Here is a 19,673-nt window from a genome sequence, read left to right on the forward strand (position 1 = left end):
GTGTGTGTGTGTGTGTGTGTGTGTGTGTGTGTGTGTGTACGTGTGGGTGGGTGCGCATGACACAACCTCTCTCCTGCACATACACTTGTCAATCTCCATTGATCTAAGATGTATTTCTAATAATTCAGCGACATCTATCAATGATGGATGTGACATCTGTCCAAATCCTAATCACAAAACCGCCTCTCTCTGTCCTGCCAGTCAAACACTGAATCGGGGGCAAGCTCTAAGGGGAGTGTGTGTGCTGTTGTTGGCTGTCCTCTTAGGCCAGTTTGAGAGGGAGAGCAAGAAGGTTAAGAGGTAAATCCAGTATAGCAGGAGAAAGGAAGAGAGAGGACAATTTAGAAAGCATTCCCACACCTGGAGGTATGTTACATTTCCAAAATAATGTGAACACCCAAATGTTACACCCATTTGTGATTGTTGAAAATCTACCTCCCATGTTGTCCTTTCTCACCACTCGGGCTGCTATGCACGAATGTCGCCGGACTAAACTATTTTGTAAACATAACCATACTGAGAAATACAGAAGGGAGTTTTGTGGAACTGATTGGCTTAATCAGCTTTGAATAAACAAATTTTGCAATGGCTTGAAAAAAAAAAATCTTAAATAGTCACACTTTAATTTAGCTTTTTGGGGTATAAATTCTCAAGACACTTGTCATGGCAGCTCAGTCAGAGAGTGGCAATGAGAGCCTCTTGCTACTGTAAATCCCATATTGATCCTGCCGGTCGATAATGTTTTTCATGTAGCCTCACAAGCCTGTGCCCATGCTTATTGACAATAACTTCATAGTCAGCAAAGCATAAAATTAGGATTCTGTCTACAGTGTAAAAGAGAGCCAGGATGAGGCTTGTTGAAACTGGAGTGAGATGTAGAGTGAATGGTTGGTGCGCAGAGGAGAGGTTAGGCAAAGAGACAAGCAAGCATGCACACTCTTTCTCTTACATCAGCCCCCCATCCACCCACACACACACACCTCTACACATATCAAAGAGGGTACCGGGTTTGCTGGATTACAAAGCAGGGAACATTGTGACAGTGTAAGCTAGATAAGTACAGGAAATCACACACAGAATTAGAGCTGCCAAACAAAAGCTTTGGCGAATATGTGCACACAAAGACACACTTTAATATGCTACTGTTGATATCTGTGAATCACGTAAAGAGACTACTCTCTTCTGTGTATTCATGTGGGTGTGTCCATGTCTGTTAACACACAAGCTTATGAGAACATTCACAACAGCTGGCCTGACAGGGTCAGCTCTCGCTTTCTTCCCATTGGCTTGTTCTTTCATGTAAACACAACATGCTACTGGTTTATCTTTAGCAGCACCCATTCAACCAGGGCGGACCAGAGAGAGGGAGGAAGGGCGATGTGAGGGAGGGGAGAAGGGAGCTGTGTAAGTCAAGCATAAGTGAGGATGGGGGACTGGGTGAGAGAGGAACAGGCCGACGTGAGGAGGTGTGTTGAGTAGCCTACAAGTCTATGACTGAATGTGTGTCAGCCTCCTTCATGCACACAGAGAGCAGAGGTTAATAAATATATAAGGTTGCCACAGCTGACCCATTTCCTGCTTCCTCTCCACTCCACACTACATAAACCATGTGTCACATGCCCAGCATCCCAAAGCTCAGAGAAAATGCTTACACCAAATATCGAATTTGATGATTCTTATATTTCATCAGCGCTCTGGGTTTCGTGTTTATTTCCTGTGGTCATCAAAGACCTAAAGCGGACTGGCAGGGCTTGCGCAAAGTTTCAAGAGAGAGAAACAAGTCCAGGCTTCTTTTTCATTAGCATGGAAGGAGTGGAGAGCAGAGAGAGGTTGAAGAAGGCAAGTTCCCCTAACAAGCACAGACACAAGTGCTGACCCCTCATCTGTGTCATCTTAGTGTGCGTGTGCGTGCGTGTGTGTGTGTGTGTGTGTGTGTGTGTGTGCGTGTGCGTGTGCGTGTGTGTGTGTGTGCGCGCGTGCGCGTGCGCACGTGTGCGCGTGCTTCTGAGAAAAAGCTTTCTGAACAACACATGGCAAATAGGTTGTATTAGCCTACACACATATGCTTCTGCACCATACACATACACTAACACACACACACACAAACACACACACACACACACACACCTTGCAGGCTACACAGAGGTGAACCTTTAAGGGAAGATGGGAACTGCCCAGTCATCAGTAATTGTTATAGCTCAACAAGCGGTGGGTCATGCCCTGCTTCTGTAAGCATTATTGTGCACCAGAGAGAGAAAAGCCAATGCATACTGCTGCTGCAACCCCTGCCTGCACACTGATGTACACATCATGTCTGATGCTAATAAAGAAATGGTTATAATCATTTCATAAAAGGTTATTGATTGATCAATTCATTCATTTTTATTACAAATATTTGGTGGTTCCAGTTTCTTCAATGTTGGGGTTTGCTGCTTTCATCTGTTTAATATCACTGTTAATTGTTACATTTGAATACCTTGTTTATCTGTTGGTCAGACAGAGAAACATTATTTTGGGCTCTGGCATTCATGCACTCTTTGAGATGTGCAATTGTCTTTAAATTGTTTGACATTTAACCGTCTAAACTATAAGTGATGCACGGCGAAGCTAATCCATAAATTGACTGATAATTGCATCACTCCTTTGCTGCCGTTTGGCTCTCAAATCACTAAAGATCTGCAGCCTAAATCTTTCAGTGATCGCTAATGTCTGATTACTGTGTCAGTCACGAAGACGAATCAACCCTGATCCAAGTTTTCCAATCATTAGCCTATCCCAAGAGATACTGATTTGTAACAAAGAGCACATCTGTAACGGTATTTAAGCACGAATGAGTTTATAGTGTCTAATATTTTGTTTTACAAAATACTTCTCTTATTGGGGTATTTCTTAGCTATTTTAATCTCTTTGGATCCATTTTTAGGCTATTTATGATTCCAATCATATAATAATTTACATTTTTGCTGTGGTATCTCTTAGTGTCTCTCTAATATAGTCTACAGGATAATTGCAGGTCGCCTTCTCACTATGTAGCCTAATTACATTTGGGTGTGATGGCAGATAGTGAGGCAGCCATCAGATCATCCAATCAGCCTGGCAGCGTATGCCGCGCGCCTCTCTCCTCTCGGTGTCACATGCAGGTTTTTACCTTGGTGAGCTGAGCGATCTTCTTGCACATCTTGCTGTGCATCTGGTAATCGTACAGCTCCTGTTCGATGTTCGGGAACTCTGCCGCAGTCCCGTTAACGGTGGAGCCCGGCCCGAGGGGCTGTGCAGCCTTACCGGCGCCTGAAGCCATAATAAACCCCCCAGGGAACTTCCCAGACCGGTGGATAGTCACAAATGATCCTGCCGCCTCACAGATGAAAATTCCCACCTAAATCGTGTCAACTTTTTACTCGTGCCTCTCATTCCTCTGTCGGCAGACCACCTCCCGTAAACAACAGCTCGAGCGATTCGCTGGAAAACATTTGGTTCTAGATCGGCGGGGCTCTCCTCGTGCGTTCCGGTAGTTGCCCCCCTCTCCCGCTGTCCGCCCGGTGATCGCGGAGGTCACACGCTGGAAGTCCATCGGGGACGCGCTCGCGCCAACCGACCCTTTCCTGCTGTCAACAGATAGGCTGTTTTTTTTTATTCTAAGAAGGAGCGCTCGAGGATGAAGGCATATCGTCCAACCACCTGTCTCGCGGCAGGGGCGGAGAGGGGCGCGTGTATCATATGGAACATACCGGAGACAGCTCGAGAGGCGCACTGCTGCAGTGCTGCCCCGCCCCTACCGGCGCTGCTGTATCAATCACCGTGGGGAGGGGAGGGGGTCTCTCTTTTACTATTAATCAGATAAAAATAGGCTCTAACTGCTGCGTATTTCTTTTATTTAAAGAACGGTCATTTTATAGCAAAGGCTACTATTGTTTTATTAGCCGACTACGCTAGTAGGCTATTGGCTGAACTGCCATAGCAAAAAAAAAAAAGGTTTCAAAAGGATTTATCTCTGAAATCAACACACTTGTGAAAATGTAGCCTATTCAATGCATATAGACGATCAATTATTGGCACCATTGTCTAACACCCCTAACTCTAAAGGGCTTCAGCAATTTAGTTTTGTAGTTCCATAAAACTGAGGGACTTGCAAGACATTAAAGAATGACCAAAATCGATAAAGGTAAAAAACACTTCCCATAATGCAACTCACGTAACATATTTTCATTAGACCCTCATTGCCTGGTACATTTTCAAAGTCCAAGCCGTCTTTCTGCTGGAGACAAATAGGTTGTCCCTTTCGAAATCAAGATGAGATAAAACATATATGTATATATATCTGAGTTATTCTCTCTCTCTTATATATATATATATATATATATATATATATATATATATGTTTCTGATTTATTTTCTCGAACTTGATATAGATCATTCAGAGCCATAAAAGACTGTCTTCACCAGCTGAGTAACTCCTCATAATGAGTGATCTGTAAAATCGGTGTAGTGCCTTCACAGCCACATGGTTGTATTAACCTGTCATGAGGCCTCTGGGGAAGAAATAGCTATCATAGACTGTAGGTCACTGTAACACCAACCCCATTCACCCACCAGCCCCGTATTGTGTTCCCTCCCACTTCCAAGTCCTCATCCGGTACAGTGTACACAGCGGACTACACTAGAGAACCTTCTATGCTGCAATAACATCTGGGCACACATTTTCTGTGTCAGTTAGGGTCATTTCAATAAACACAACTTTAATCAGAATCATGCCATGTGAGGCACAACAGTTTGTTGGATACAACAGCTTGTATCCAACAAACATTTTAAAACCAACAATCTGACAATCATACCCACGCAGCAATTGTCTCTCAAGCTCTCTTTTTTTTTACTGTTCATAGAGACTGTCCGAAAGTACGTGTTATTAGCACGATTTATTGCGTTTGAGTGAAGAAAAAATGCAAAAGACACACAGTTCTTGAAAAGAGATTGGGGAGGCAGATGGCAGGTGTTTCACCCCGCCTTTGAGTGGGGCCATTTGAAGCAGCTATAAACAGTTCTATCCTGATAGGTGGTCTGATGGCACATCTTACGACAACCTTGCTTATGACCTGGTTTGTTTGAAACATACTGAGGCCTTGAGACATGCCCCAAAATTAGATGATAACACAGCACCAGGCTTACTGTGTGTTCTTCAGTTGGGCATTTCCCCAAACTAATTTGCAATTCATCTAATTATTACAAACCATTTGGCACGTATGGTGAACCTGGAGCTGCAGGGGACCCTAGAGGTGGGGCCCATTTTGTCTGCTTCGGCCAGTTTGTAATCCAGCCTTGGTCACAAGGATTGTCCTATATATGTTATATCTGTGTTTATTGGAGCTATTCAGACTATAAATATCGCAAGGTAATGAGAAATGGTAGTTTGATGATTGAATGTTTAAACAGTTTTACACAGGGGTTGTAACTCTCTGGAAAGCATTTGGATGTCTGAAGTTCAAGTGCCCAGAGAGAAGCGCTTGTCACGTCATTTTGATCTATTGATTCGTCAACAACAAACGAGATATGAACAAACGCCACACACCGGCAACAACAGGATGGACCCACACACGTGGCACACGCTGCAACAACGTTACGGTTGTGGTTAGGAAAGGAAAGGAACCGTCACACGCAGGAGACAGCGACAACCATGGGACGGTTGTGGTTAGGAGAAGTAGAAAGAAAAGGAAGAAAGGAAAGGAACTGCCATAGGCGGGACTCAATGCCCGGTCTCCAGGGACCTGTGTTGTCCTGTCCTGTGTTGTTTGACCCATCCACCACCCCAACCATCCTCATGGATTTTCACCTTTTCAATAGGCCTGCTGCTCGCTACCGTAATCATGCTGTTATCACGGAAGATGCTTCCCATTGAAATACAGTAGCCTAGTTTAACACTTGTGTTCACCACCACGAAAAAAGCGAGAAAATCGTGTCCCTGTACACGAATCAGTAGATTGAATAACATCACCATTTCACAAACTGCCATTTTCACATCTTTTTGGCTCATGACACAACATGTGTATGGACTAATGGAGAGACGTCTGGCCTCTGCATCCACCAGCTTAAATATTTAATATAATAATACACCTCTCAGATAATCCTATGCCCACATATACGCAGGTCTTAAGCAGAAGCCTGACAGAGTAGCCTACCATCTATATTAAATTGATTTCCAGAGATAGATGGCTGTTACAAGGCCATACGAGGCACCCTGTCTGCCTGTGGAGATGCCCTTCCCACGGGTGATCTGTTTGCTGTGCCCACTCCACAGCTGCCGGGCAGCTGCAGCCTTGGACATCATAACACTAACAGAGGGGTTGCAGACTAATATGGCTCAAATGTGGAATATGAAATAGCCTACTATCAGATTAGTGATTGTTGATTTCTTTCATCCACCAACCATTAAGCCACATGATTATTTGGTCCATGTTTTTAAATGTTAAGTTACAACAATTCAACAAAACACAGTATATCTAATGTAAGTGTGTAAACTAATTGTTTTCACACAATTCTGTGTCCCTTCTGTTGGAGTACACAGCTGGGTGTTTTATTGGCTACAAACATTTGTACAGCAAGCCAAATGTTAATTTAAAAAGCAATTTAGAATATAGGCTGTTTCAGCACTATTAATAAACGGCATAATCAATAAGCTCATTAAAAAAGACTTTGAATGCTTAAAAAAATAAGATCCCTGTCAGTTATCATCTCAATTAATCAAATAATTATTTGATCTGTAAAATGTCAGAAAACAGTGAAAAATGTTCAGTTTTCTGACATGTTTTCTGATTTTGGGCAATATTGTCCAAAACCCTAAAATGTCCAGTTTACAAGAAAACAGAAAAGGCAGCAAACATTCACATAGTTGCTGTTGCTTTAAAAATAATAAATAATAATAAATAATAAAACGATTCATCAGTTATCAAAAAAGTTGCCGATTAATTTTTGACTAATTGATTGATCAGTTAATTGATGTGTTTTACCTCTGCTACTTTTGTAGTTCATTATCGAACCTGAACATGGACTAGAGTAGAGCCGCCTGGCAGGCAAAATTCAGGGCAATGAATCAAGGCTTTGAACGTCATTACAGACATGCCCACGTGATTAGCAATCTCAGTTATCGCGAGAGCACACGACTGTTTGAAAACAGGCGGCAGTGTTGTGAGAAGAAGAAGAGAAGGTACATTTCTAAAAGTTGCGATGTTTTTTTTAATTATTATTAAGATTATTCAGTAAAACAAAATGTCTGCTTTGATATGCTAAAAAATGATGATGTAACGTGTCTCTAGGGAATTTCATCCCGCACTACGTAGCTATGGTGTGTTGTTTTTCTGCCCTTGTTTCTGTGGTAGTTGGATCGAGGAGGGGCCTTTAGCTAATGAGAAACCACCGGCTGCTTCCGTTAGCATTCAGTTAAAACGTTACGGGAGGTGTTAGTTACGGTGAGGAAAGTTCATGCTGCTGAATGACTCTGAATGATTCTGTCTTTTATTTTGGTTTTCTGCGAAGGAAAGATGAGTGCAGACAGTGAAATAGACATTAAAGAGGCGTTTCAGCGCGCTCAGAAGGGCCACAATAACAAGGCAAAGCTGGTGGCAAGCCTGAACAGCCGCTACAACAAGGTAAGTGCTGTGTGTTGATATGTGAAGCTATTATATGTACTTTTGTCTCTGTTTCATTAGACATAACACCGCATCTCGTGCGCGCGCGCGCAGCTAGTTGGTTATGGTAAAGGCTGTAGTGTTATTATGATTAAAATCACTAAATCTACACATAAAAAAGGAAATGCAATTTTATTTGTAGACCATCTTTCAACAACAGTGCCATTCCCAACATGATATATAAGAAACACGAGGCAAAAAAAGACATAAGTAGGATAAAAATAATCTAAATGGAAAAACACAGAACAATCAAATAAAATAGAAAAGTTTAAATCCACCACTCAGAAGTATTTAAGTTGGCGCAGACCTTAAGTTTTCTAAAGGTGTGTTATAAATATGTGGTGCAAATAAACTGAAAGCTGCTTCTCTGTGTTTTGTTTAGACCCTTGGGTCAGTAAGCTAGCCTGTTGACTAGGCCTGCACGATTCGGGGAAAAATACGAATGACAATTTTTTATGTAATGTTTATTGCTCACATGAACCATGACAAAACAAAACAAACTGGCCGTACCAAACAGATTTTTTTTTGCAGCTATAGCACATTGCACATCACCACAAACCTGTAAACACAGAGGCTTCAATGAAGAGAAGGGAGAGCAATGCACCTCCTGTTGACCTGAGAGGTCTGGAATGTGTGTATTTTGTTGTAAATGGAAATTGCAAAACTCATGACTTGGTTTCACATATTGCCCGTTTCCACCGTATTCTTTCAACTGTTGTTTCTCCTGGTTTGCATCCTCTCTGTCACCTGGGATTGATGACATCCTCCCATCTCCTCAACCAGCTTGAGGACAAGACGCTGTTCCATGAGGAGTTTGTCCACTACCTGAAGTACGCCATGATTGTCTACAAGCGTGAACCTGCAGTTGAAAATGTCATAGAGTTTGTCGTGAGGTTCGCAACAAGTTTCCAGCCTCCACCTAAAACGGAGGAGGAGGAGGAAAAAGAAGAAGAAGAAGAAGAAGAAGAAGATGCTGAGGATGATCATCCATTTTTGAGTTTCATCTTCAATTTCCTGTTGGAGGTATACACATTTATTACATGAGTGTATGTTTGTTCTATGTATACTAAATAATTACTAGAGATCAACTTTGTGATAGCTACATGTTTATCATTTGCAACAAACTTTAAAAATGAAAAAACCTCTCTGACTTTGTTGTGATAATTTGTTGTACAGTGAAACCTTGGTGTGATTGATGTCTGCTGCCTCTTAATCTGATTTTGTCCTGTCCCATCTGTCTCCTTTCTCTCCTCTTGTTGGACTCCCATCTGTTTCTCACTCCTACTCTTTCCTTTGGCATGCAACCCTTTTTTCTCTGTCCCGCTTGTCCTTTTTCCTTTGATCCTTGTCCACTCTTATCGGCCTGTTTCTCCCCAATCCTGTCTCGCTCCTCTTTTTTCCACTTCTTCTCCCAAACTGTTTGGACTGCCTTCCTTTCTTCTCAGTCTCATAAAGCCAATAGCCATGCGGTGCGTTTTCGTGTGTGCCAGCTGATCAACAAGTTGCTTGGCAGCATGGCGGAAAATGCCCAGATAGACGATGACCTCTTTGATCGCATCCACCAAGCCATGCTGGTCCGTGTCACTGACAAGTTCCCCAATGTAAGGATTCAGGCTGCTTTGGCCATGACGCGTTTACAACAGCCAAAGGATCCTGACTGCCCAACCATCAATGGTTTGTTTTTCTATCCCTGCTTACACTGTTTTTCATTTGACAGAACACACTCACTACAAGACCATGTAGAAAGTGGAAACGCCCATTCCCACTGGTAGAGTGTGACTTTTAATCTTAGTATAGTCTTTAATCACCACTCTTTGGAGTAGCCTTTTTGTGTGTTATTTTTATATTTACAGTATGTTTTTAAAACTTTCTTTTTGTCATTGGCCTTCTGATTGTCTAATGCTCTTTTTCTTTCCACTGTTCAGCGTACATGTTGATTCTGGATAATGATACTAATGCTGAGGTGCGACGTGCCGTTCTTTCCTGCATTGCGATGTCCCCTCGGACCCTCCCTAAAGTGCTCAAACGCACCCGGGACATAAAAGAGAATGTCCGCAAGCTAGCCTACCAGGTAGCTACAAATGCAGTCAAACGTTCATCAACAAATAACAACATAATGAAGTTGTTGTCTTGATCTGACTGAACACTCGTTCTTGTTTAAGGTTGTGTTTAAACTTTCATCTTTTGTTATCTGTTCTAAGGTTCTGGCTGACAAAGTTCACATTAAAGCTTTGACCATCGCACAGAGAGTTAGTCTACTGCAGCAGGGTCTCCATGACACCTCGGGTAATAATGATTTTCCTGTGTGTGTGTGTGTGTGTGTGTGTGTGTGTGTGTGTGTGTGTGTGTGTGTGTGTGTGTGTGTGTGTGTGTGTGTGTGTGTGTGTGTGTGTGTGTGTGTGTGTGTGTGTGTGTGTGTGTGTGTGTGTGTGTGTGTGTGTGTGTGTGTGTGGTGTGTGTGTGTGTGTGTGTGTGTGTGGTGGGTGTGTGTGGTGTTGTGTGTGTTGTGTGTGTGTGGGTGGGTGTGTGTGTGTGGGTGTGTGTTTTGTGTGTGTGTTGTGTGTGTGTGTGTGTGGGTGACATTACATTTACACAGACACTTTGTACTTGCACTTTTTATGTACTTGCACTTTCAGCTTTTCCATTAAAGCTGCAAAAAACAAAACATTTTTCATTAGAAGATAATCTGTTCACTTATTGTGCAGTTGATGACTAAAAAAAAATGTCCACTATTTATTACTGTCTAAGGTGTGGTCTTTAAATGTTTTGACCAGCAGAAAAAAAGTGCACATTTTCACATTGGAGTTGCTGCAACCAGTGATTTATAAAAAAAGAACAAAAGATCTTTTATTTTCATTTTTAATACTGTGCGTGTGCGTGCGCGCATGTTTATGTTTTAAAACTATTTTCTTAACCTTATTATATTTAGAAAATGTGTGACATGCACCTACAACACCCAAACCAATTCATTGTATGTGTTAAAGGAAAAAACGTATTTGGCAATAAGGCTTTTCTGATTCTAAAACAACTATTCATTTTTGAGTAATGTTCTGTTTATCATGAAATGATTGATTGATGATTGTTTCAGCTCTAAATTCCATTGTGGCTATTTAATATGTCAGATTGTCTGTGTGTGTTGTAGAAGCGGTGAGGGAGGTGGTTTGTTCTCGCATGTTGCAGTCCTGGATGCTTCGGCTGGATGGTAACGTCATTGAGCTGCTCCACAGGCTGGATGTAGAGAACTGTGCCCAAACAGCTCTGGACACACTGAAAGCCATCTTCAAAGGCACACCTACTGAAGAACTGCTGCAGAACAGAGTGCAGCTCGACAACAGGTATACTTCAAAATCTGGCTCTCGCATGTTGTCACATAATTAATAAATCGTCTGAAGTTAAAGGTTATGTGTGTTTACAACAGGAAGCTGATCCCAGTGGACTCTCTGTCCTGTGAGAATGTGCTTTACTGGAGAGCTCTGTATGAGTTCATCAAGGCTAAAGGAGAAGATGGTGATGAAATACTGGAGCAAGTGTTACCAGACGCTGCCATTTATGCAGACTACCTCTACGGGTAAGAGAAGAGACCGTACACTGGATTACATTGATAGTTTTCTTGTTGCCTGCTGAATATTTTAGCCCTACCGCAGAGAATATTCTGGACCAGAGAATTGATTAGCAGCAACAGGCTTTACAGTGATTAATTCTTGTAGTTAAAGGATGGTTTCACAATTTTCAAGTGTCTTAAAACAATAGTTAGGTGCGCATATGAACACTGAAACGGTTTGGTCTTGCTGTAAAGATTCCTCCTGTTTTGAAGCTGGGACAAACATCCAGTTCTTCCATGCAAAAACACATGCAAAACTTTATCCAAAGTTAATATTTCTTAGACTGAGTTACACAAATCAAGTAGGTTTAACCTTTTTTGTTCCTTCACTGCAACTCAGCCCATAGAAATGAATGTGAAGAATGGAAATGACATGGACAATGGACACACACCAGGACTCAGTCTGCCGAAGCCTCATATTTACATCAGATAAAGTTTTTAATATATTTTTGCAAAGAATGAGGACTGTGAATTTTGACCCCCATCACTTATATTGAAAGCACATTAGAAGGGGATGTTTTAATGTCCCACATGAACAAGAGGGAAGACGAGCAAAACATTTTCATGTTGTTCATATGGGCCCAACGACTGTTTAGGGAGGATCGGACATTGAGCCGATACTGACTCATTAAGCTGGATCGGGTATCGGTGACAATGGTTCCGATCTCTTCATTTCATATCTTCATTATTGTTATTTCTTATTTTAATTATAAATAACAGTTAATTAGATTCATAACTATGTATTCATTTCTTACATTTCATTTTACAAAGTTAGAAAAACAGTGTTTAAGTCGAGCCTGATGTTGTGTTAAACATAAATAAATGATCCCAGTCATTTCCACACAGTGAGACATAGAGCCCAAATCCCAAGTATGATATTTGGGCCAAAAAAGTATGATTGGTGTATCCCTAATTTTAACACGGCCTTCAAAACATTGTAAACCTAACCTTTAAAATAGTATTATTTGGTTAATGTAGTTAACTTTGTAATGCTCAGAACAGAACACCTAACCCAGTAGCCATGATGCTCATGTTGTTACTCGGGTATCTGAATGCAGCTCAGCTTTAACCTGGATAATTATTTTAAAGTGTAGCATTCATATGAAAATTTCTTCTTATCTTTTTTTAATTTACATGCTCAAAGCCAGACACTTGAAAAAAAAACAGCTGTGATCAAGTTAACATGCCTCAGGTACCCAACAGATAATTTACTAGAACTACTTTGATATATAGCTGCAGACTGGAACTTAATATACTAGACTGCTCCTAGAATACAGTAACAGAACAGTTTATTTGTGCCAATAATGTTGTATTCTTATAGATCTAGTTATGCTTTCGCTGGCTAGACCACAACCTTCATCTGGACATTGTGATTGAGGTTAAGAAACTTCTAAAAAGCCTTCTTTCATCTTCAAATTAGCTTTAACCAAACTGAATACTACACACTGAATATACTCTGAATTGGTTGCTTATAATCTTATATTGACATAAATCACAGTATGCCTTCTTCTGTACTCATTTCTACTTTTTAGGACCCGAGTCGCATCCTTTTTATGCATCACTGTAGGAGCATTCTGCTGTTTTACTACCTGTCTAATACATGTGATGCTCTAGTGTGAAATGCTCCCTAGTGGCTGTGTTAACATTTATCTACTCTGAGCATGCTCTGAGAGCTGTTGTAATCCCTGAGTTGTATGTCTCTTGACGCTTGCAGGTATCTGAAGACAGTGCCTTTGCTCTCAGAGGAACAGAGAGCTGACTTTAACCAGCTGGAGCTTGTCATGACCAAGGAGTTCATCTCGCAACAGCTCATCCATCTCATTGGATGTCTGGACACCAATGAGGAGGGCGGCAGGTAAAGAGTTGTTTTGTTAAGATAAGGAACTGATGTTGTGTGAGGTAACAAACATGTGGAATGGGCAAGGAGTGGGACATTACTGAGAGAGAGAGAGAGAGAGAGAGAGTTGGAGAGATACGACCACTTCAAAGGTCCCATGTCATGAAATTTCACTTTGAGGTTGTTTAACATTAATATGCGTTAACCCCCTTCTTGCCTGTGGTCCCCCAGTGGCTAGAAATGGCGATAGGTGTAAACCAAGCCTGAGGTATCCTGCTCTGCCTTTAAGAAAATGAAAGATCAGATGGGCCGATCTGGAATCTTGCCCCTTGTGACCTCATAAGGTCACCTCCCCTTTCTCTGCTTTGCCCGCCCAGAGAATTTGGCCAACCTGTGAGAGAGAAACATCATGGCTTTCAAATGAGCAAAGTGGCAGTTGGTCAAGGCCACACCCCCAGCCACCACCTTGCTCCCCCCCCCTTCTTCCTAAAAAGCTACAGACTCAGAAATGGCACATACTAAGAAAAGCTCATTGTGGGACTGGCTCTAGTGGCTGTAATTCTGCACCAAGGCTGAATTTTGGGAAAGAGACTTCAGATATGGCCTTAGGGGACAACTAAGGTCTATATAAAAGCATCCCAAAAGCACCACGTGATGGGACCTTTAAATGAGGAAAGGAGTAGTATCGGTTTATTCGGCTACTAAGAGAGGCGTGGATGAGACGGTAAGAGGTTTTGAGGAAAGGACTGGTATGAAGGCAAGCGGGGAGAACAAGTGCTTCTTCTTTTTGGACACAATGTTATGAGGCTGAAAGTTGGGAGTGAAGGAAAGGGGCTTTAAAAAAAAAAAAGGACTAGAAACTAAGTTGTAGTTATTCTGTTTTAGGTTATGTAATGCTACACTGTTTCTTAGATATGTCAATGCTATTTGTTTCCTTAATCGTGTTAACTCACTTCTGGCCTCATTTTTAGCCTGATGAGTTACAGCAGGACCAATGTAGGAGGTAGACCAGTCTAGTTAAAGTTATGGACTGGATTATTTTTGGGGCTTTTTCACCTCTTATTGGACAGCTGAAGACAGGAACGTGGCAAGGGCTGAGCCTTGGTACAAGGGACGCAGCAGCTATTTGCAGTTTTAATACATTTTAAATTCCGACAATATATTAAAATCTGCAATTTGTGTACATTTAGTTGGGTAAGAAATCTTTAGTGTCAGTAATGTGTGTCCAGCCCTATTTTGTTTTTTGCGTGGCAAAATCTTTTATTTTGCCCAGTTTGCCACATATTATCATCAGCTTGTTTATAGTCCGACTTGTAATGTTGTAATGCTTTTGTAGGAAGCGCGTGTTTGCCGTCCTGCAGGAGATGTTGGCTCTTCCACAGACTCCATCCTCCCTTGTCTCCCTTCTCACGGAAAAACTCCTCACCCTCGTTTCTGATGACCACAGACGCATACAGACCGTAAGTTACATTTTACACTTAAATGTGCCATTCGTAGATTTAGTTGACAGACCAATTAGGCAAAAATGAAGGTGAATATTTCCAGATGTTGAATGTGTGAATCAAACTGTCCTATGCCACTAAAGGTCTTATGTTGGAGAATGTCACATAATTAAACAGATTTTCTATTCAGTGGGGTTTATCGTTACCATTGAGATTGATGTCTAAATGAGCTGTCTTTGTGTTCCACAGGTGGCAGAACTCATCTCAGATCTGAGGGAACCCATCAATGAGGACAGTCAGCCAGTGGATGAGAACATGAGTCGCCGGCAGCAGGTCCAGGTGGGCAACACTCTGCCAGCTGAAAGCACCCGGCAGCACTTAGGTTCAGTAATCCCATCCAAATACCTTACTGTTTTTTTTGTATAGATGAAAATGCCCCATGTTAGCACACTGGTAACTTGCATTTGGTAAAAAAGTTACAATCATTACAAAGCTACAGAAAGAATGAATCTTACAAATGGATATTCAGGTTTCCTTTATTATGAATTAAACAAATAACTAAATATATAAAAAGGTTTACGCATTTTAAAATTGAGATAACAAACTTATTTTTCCCAAGTCTTCTCTGTTCTGTGCTCTATTCACATTCCATCCATCTGTACCTCCAGCTAGCAGATGGTGGTTTTCCCTTTTTTAAATAGTGAAACATATTTTCCCTTCTTTAACCTCAGTGGTTACACAGTAGGAACACAGTAAAGAAAAGAGGGATTGCTCTCAACTTTTGTCAATGCTCACTTCTCCATCTTTCAACACTGACACTAAAAGTATGACTTCCATCTCTTCTGTGCACCTGCTCGCTTGCCAGCTCTACCTTTTTCAGTCAGTAAAGGCAAAGTAGGCCATGGAGGTTTGTCACCTGGCTCAGAGCCTGGCTGGGGGTGGTGTTTTTCCGTTAAGTCGAGGTGTAGTTGCCCATCTCAACAGTCAAGAATCCTCTAGAGTGTATTTCAGCTGTTTGTTTCCCCTCCAGCTAGCAGAGGTGAAAGTGAGTATCTTGGAGGCTAAACAAACCCTGGAGGACTGTATCACTACCCAGGACTTCAGCCGTGCTGCAGAACTGAAGGATGCCATCACCGAGCTGGAGAACCGCAGGAACCAGATCATCCAGGAAATCGCTGAGAGCAGCCAGCCGGCGGACAAGGAGACCCGCACAGAGAAGGTACGTAGCCGCACAGGTGGCACCGCCTCATTCAATCATTTAACCTACATAGTTAAAGAGATTTTCCTCCTAGAAAAGAAATGAAGAAAGGTCTTAACACCTTTTTGGTTTGCTTTCACTTTTTTTCCCAGAATGACCCGGAGACTCTTCTAAGGTGTCTAACAATGTTTGCAGAACTGCTGAAGCAAATGAGCCTCAAGACACGAATTGGTCCAACTATAAGTGCCTTAATGTCCTCACTGGTAAATCCACATTGCACACATGATCATATTTTTCATTTTAATCTTCCTGTAGATGTACAGCTAACAAGCTCCAACTGGATCTAGAAATTCGGAGTATCGGACAAAACAAGACATTTGAGGATGTCTTCTTGGGTTATTTGGAAACACTGATTATCGTTTTTCGCCATTTTCTGACATTTTATAGACCAAACGACTAAAAAAAATGATCAAGATAATGAAAAGTTAGTTGCAGCCCTATATTAATACATAGGGATTAATACAGATTATAACAAAGTCATCTGCATATTTTTTCGTATGTATGTATGTACACTACCGGTCAAAAGTTTGGGGTCACTTCGAAATTTCCATTGCACTCCATTATGAGAAAGAAACCAGTTGAGATCAGTGCCTTGTTTTTAACCAGCGCAGCAGTTTTCATATTACATTATGTGCTCATAAATTGCAAAGGGTTCTCCCATGTTTTCTCGTTAGTTTTTTTTTAAATATATCAGATAGTGAACAGAATGGGCCTTTGGAACATTGGATGAATGGTTGCTGATAATGGGCAATGTAGATATTGGATTAAGATCAGCCCCCCACTCAGATCAGCTGGTATTGTCTTAACATCGAGTGGAATGGAAATTTGTAAGTGGCCCCATACTTTTGACCGGTAGTGTATATGAATTCAATGTTTTACTTGCATTTCCAACTTTCTACCACCTTGTCTCTCAGGCTCTACTGGTTTAAGTGGCCAGGTTGGCTCAGTGGTAGAGCAGGCGCACATGTACTTTTCATGTTTCTGCTCCAATGCAGAGGTTCAGGGTTCAAATCTGATTTGGGCCAATTTCCTGCGTGGCTTCCCCCTTTCTCACCTAACTGTCAACAAAAAAAAATCTTTAAAAAAAAGTTGGTGTTTTAAAAAAAGAAAAACATCTACAGCTAATGTCACTGATGGCTCTTAGCTTTTGAACTCGTTACAATTAAAGTCATTTCTTTCAATGACATCCAAAGTCTTACCATTTGATGAAACCTTTGAATCCTCTGTGATTATTTGCTCTTTGTTTTTATCATCTTATGTTGGCAAACATTGTGGAAGTATGGAGTGAAGTACAGTCAGTAAAAGGTGGATGTCACTCTTTTCTCCATCTCTGTCAGGTCCTGCCCAGTATAGCAAATGCTCACCCTGCCGTCCGTAACATGGCCGTGCTATGTCTGGGGACATGCACCCTGCACAGCAAGGAGCTGGCCAAAACCCACATGGTCTTGCTGCTGCAGGTAATGTCATACACGTGTGTTTTATCCACCGAACATTCAAATTCATTTATACCTATTGTACATGTTAACAACAGTGTGTGTGTTCGTCTGTGTTTGTGCGTGTTTGTGTTCTCAGATTGCCCAGCTGGATGAGGTAAAGATCCGTATCTGTGCTCTGCGGGCCATCATCGACCAGCTGTTGCTGTTTGGCTTCCAGCTGCTCTCTGATCCAGCTGCTACTCAGACAGGCCTGCCCCCCCAGTCACCAGACAGACAGGAGGAGGACGGACCAGTGGCCGAGAAGAAGGGAGATGTAGCAGAGGACACTGCACAGAGTATACTTGTGATGCTTTCAGAGTTCCTAGACAGTGAGGTGAGGTTGAGGGTAAAATATTTACTCAACAAACTATATGTATGTATCCCGTTCTCCTGGGTGTAAAGTAGCCAGAGAAAGTTTTATTGTATTAATCTGTGTTTTCAGGTGTCTGACCTGCGTACAGAGACAGCGGAGGGCCTGGCCAAATTAATGTACACCGGCCGTATCTCCAGTGCCAAGATGTTCTCCCGTCTGGTGCTGCTGTGGTACAATCCTGTCACTGAGGACGACACCCGGCTACGCCACTGCCTCGGCGTGTTTTTCCAGCTCTACGCCCGCGAGAGCAGGTCACACATGCACACATATGCTGGCAAACCATAAGCTATGTGGTTATTTAAATTATTACACCTGTGCCTTTCCTGTCCTCTTGTTATTAGTGTGATTACTGGCCTGGGTGAAGTTATGTAATACACTAATATGGAGGGTCTCTGTATTTATTAGGGTCCACCAGGAGGTGGTGGAGGAGGGCTTCCTGCCGACTGTTCGAACTCTGATGAATGCTCCAGCCACCTCTCCGCTGGCTGAGGTGGATATTAACAATGTGGTCGAGCTACTTGTCGAGCTGACTCGTCCGAGTGCCCTTATTAAGGCCTCCGCTAACACAGAGGTAAGAGAAATGCCCACAACTACCGGGAACTCCCAAAACCCTCACTGATCAATCTGGTTGTTTCCTTATTAGTGTTTGGTTTTACTGGTGCTCTGTGGTAGAAAGCAATATAATGAAAAGCTCAAATGCATAAACATTTCTTCATCACAGATGAAGTCTGCAAATTGTTCTCTTGAATGCTTCATTTCACTTTAGCAACCAACTATTTACAATTGTTTAAGTACACTTTTTTATTTTATGTTTTAAAGATAGGCTCAACATGACATCGCAATGAGGCAAAAACAATTTGAGTTAATATGTCTTTAGGAGGTGTGTGTCCATGACTACTTGGCGGTGCGTATGTGTGGAGAGATGTTGAGGGACCCCACAGCCCCTGAGGTGCGTCTCTATGCCAAGACTCTAAGCAACCTGGAGCTGAGCAGAGATGAGACTGTCAGGAAAGACCTGCAGGTGCTGCTGCAGCAAATTGTACAGGTACAGACACCACAACACACAACACCAGGGTCTAGTCTCTGTGAGGCTGTACTTTGGCACAGTGATGCCTTAAGCTAAACGCTTACAAACACAATGACAATGCTAACATGCTGTTGTTAAGTAGGTTTAACGTTTACAATGTTAACCATTAATTCCATGTGTTAGCATGCAAATTAGTTAATTAACATGAATGCGCAACATAATCTCATGGCATTCTATCCAATAGGTGCTGAGATATTTCACTCAGAACCACAAATGTGAACGTCATGGTGGTGCTAAAGGAAAGGTCAGGGGACTACTAGTCAGTAGGATTCAGTAATGTCTTTTACGAAATGTCGTGGCAATCATTTGAACCAATGTTGAGATATTTTAGTCCGGACCAAAAAAGCGACATACATTGCTGTCCCTAGTACCACATCCGTCCCAAGAACACACAGCCTCTCATGCTGTTCGATGTATTTATATATCTGCCTCTTGAAAGGCCTGATGTTTAATTTTTCCTCTTCCCTTCCTTTTCTTCAGGTGGTGAAGGATCGTGTCTGTCTTTGTGCTCTGGAGAAAATGATTTATCAGCTAGTCAACTCAAGAGAACAGGCTGAGCTCCTCAGTGCCAGCGCACTACAACCATTGGACGTCAATGCAGATGGTACACACGCTAACACTGACAGTCTGTATAAGACAACCTGACATCTCACCGAGCATCTGTAACAAATGTTGCTTTTTGTCTGTGTCTAGATTTACACCCTGCACGTTTGTGTCAACTTTTCCTTTAAAAGGATTAGGTCTTATTACGAGAATTTTTCTAAGTGTATTGAAAATGCCTCTACATCCCATTCAGTGTCTGTCAAGACGGGAATACAGCTAGCACAGAGAGGAACGGCAAACATTTGAATTTTGTCTTTATCTTTCCACAGAGGTGGCAACAGATGATCCATCTAAATCTACCAAGAGAGCCAAAAAAGGTAA

At 42.0% G+C, this 19,673-nt stretch overlaps 2 protein-coding genes across 6 annotated transcripts in view; one reads left to right on the top strand and one right to left on the bottom strand.

Moving 5' to 3' along the window:
- The window catches only part of fam184b (family with sequence similarity 184 member B), a 23,543-nt gene extending 19,804 nt beyond the window's left edge, over positions 1–3,739 (bottom strand). For both annotated transcript variants that reach the window (XM_032531218.1, XM_032531209.1), the window contains exon 1: positions 3,149–3,739. In XM_032531218.1, the coding sequence (XP_032387109.1) occupies positions 3,149–3,298 (150 nt within the window). In that variant the 5' untranslated portion in view covers positions 3,299–3,739. The remainder of the gene's footprint in view (positions 1–3,148) is intronic.
- A 3,383-nt stretch (positions 3,740–7,122) lies between these two features.
- The window catches only part of ncapg (non-SMC condensin I complex, subunit G), a 13,372-nt gene continuing 821 nt past the window's right edge, over positions 7,123–19,673 (top strand). For 2 of the 4 annotated variants that reach the window (XR_004334525.1, XM_032532658.1), the window contains exons 1-20: positions 7,123–7,195; positions 7,525–7,637; positions 8,460–8,699; positions 9,122–9,350; positions 9,602–9,747; positions 9,878–9,962; positions 10,819–11,011; positions 11,095–11,244; positions 12,992–13,132; positions 14,451–14,574; positions 14,806–14,895; positions 15,587–15,775; positions 15,907–16,017; positions 17,152–17,271; positions 17,387–17,623; positions 17,732–17,913; positions 18,068–18,233; positions 18,540–18,707; positions 19,230–19,353; positions 19,622–19,669. Coding sequence is in view for 3 of the 4 variants with exons in the window: in XM_032532658.1 (XP_032388549.1) it covers positions 7,530–7,637; positions 8,460–8,699; positions 9,122–9,350; positions 9,602–9,747; positions 9,878–9,962; positions 10,819–11,011; positions 11,095–11,244; positions 12,992–13,132; positions 14,451–14,574; positions 14,806–14,895; positions 15,587–15,775; positions 15,907–16,017; positions 17,152–17,271; positions 17,387–17,623; positions 17,732–17,913; positions 18,068–18,233; positions 18,540–18,707; positions 19,230–19,353; positions 19,622–19,669 (2,851 nt within the window). In the remaining variant the exon portion in view is untranslated. Of the gene's footprint in view, positions 7,196–7,233; positions 7,334–7,524; positions 7,638–8,459; positions 8,700–9,121; positions 9,351–9,601; positions 9,748–9,877; positions 9,963–10,818; positions 11,012–11,094; positions 11,245–12,991; positions 13,133–14,450; positions 14,575–14,805; positions 14,896–15,586; positions 15,776–15,906; positions 16,018–17,151; positions 17,272–17,386; positions 17,624–17,731; positions 17,914–18,067; positions 18,234–18,539; positions 18,708–19,229; positions 19,354–19,621; positions 19,670–19,673 lie in introns of those variants that run through there. The other 2 variants (XM_032532671.1, XM_032532670.1) reach the window with 2 other exon arrangements.

This window comes from Etheostoma spectabile, chromosome 2, assembly GCF_008692095.1.
Source record: "Etheostoma spectabile isolate EspeVRDwgs_2016 chromosome 2, UIUC_Espe_1.0, whole genome shotgun sequence".
Lineage (NCBI taxonomy): Eukaryota > Metazoa > Chordata > Actinopteri > Perciformes > Percidae > Etheostoma > Etheostoma spectabile.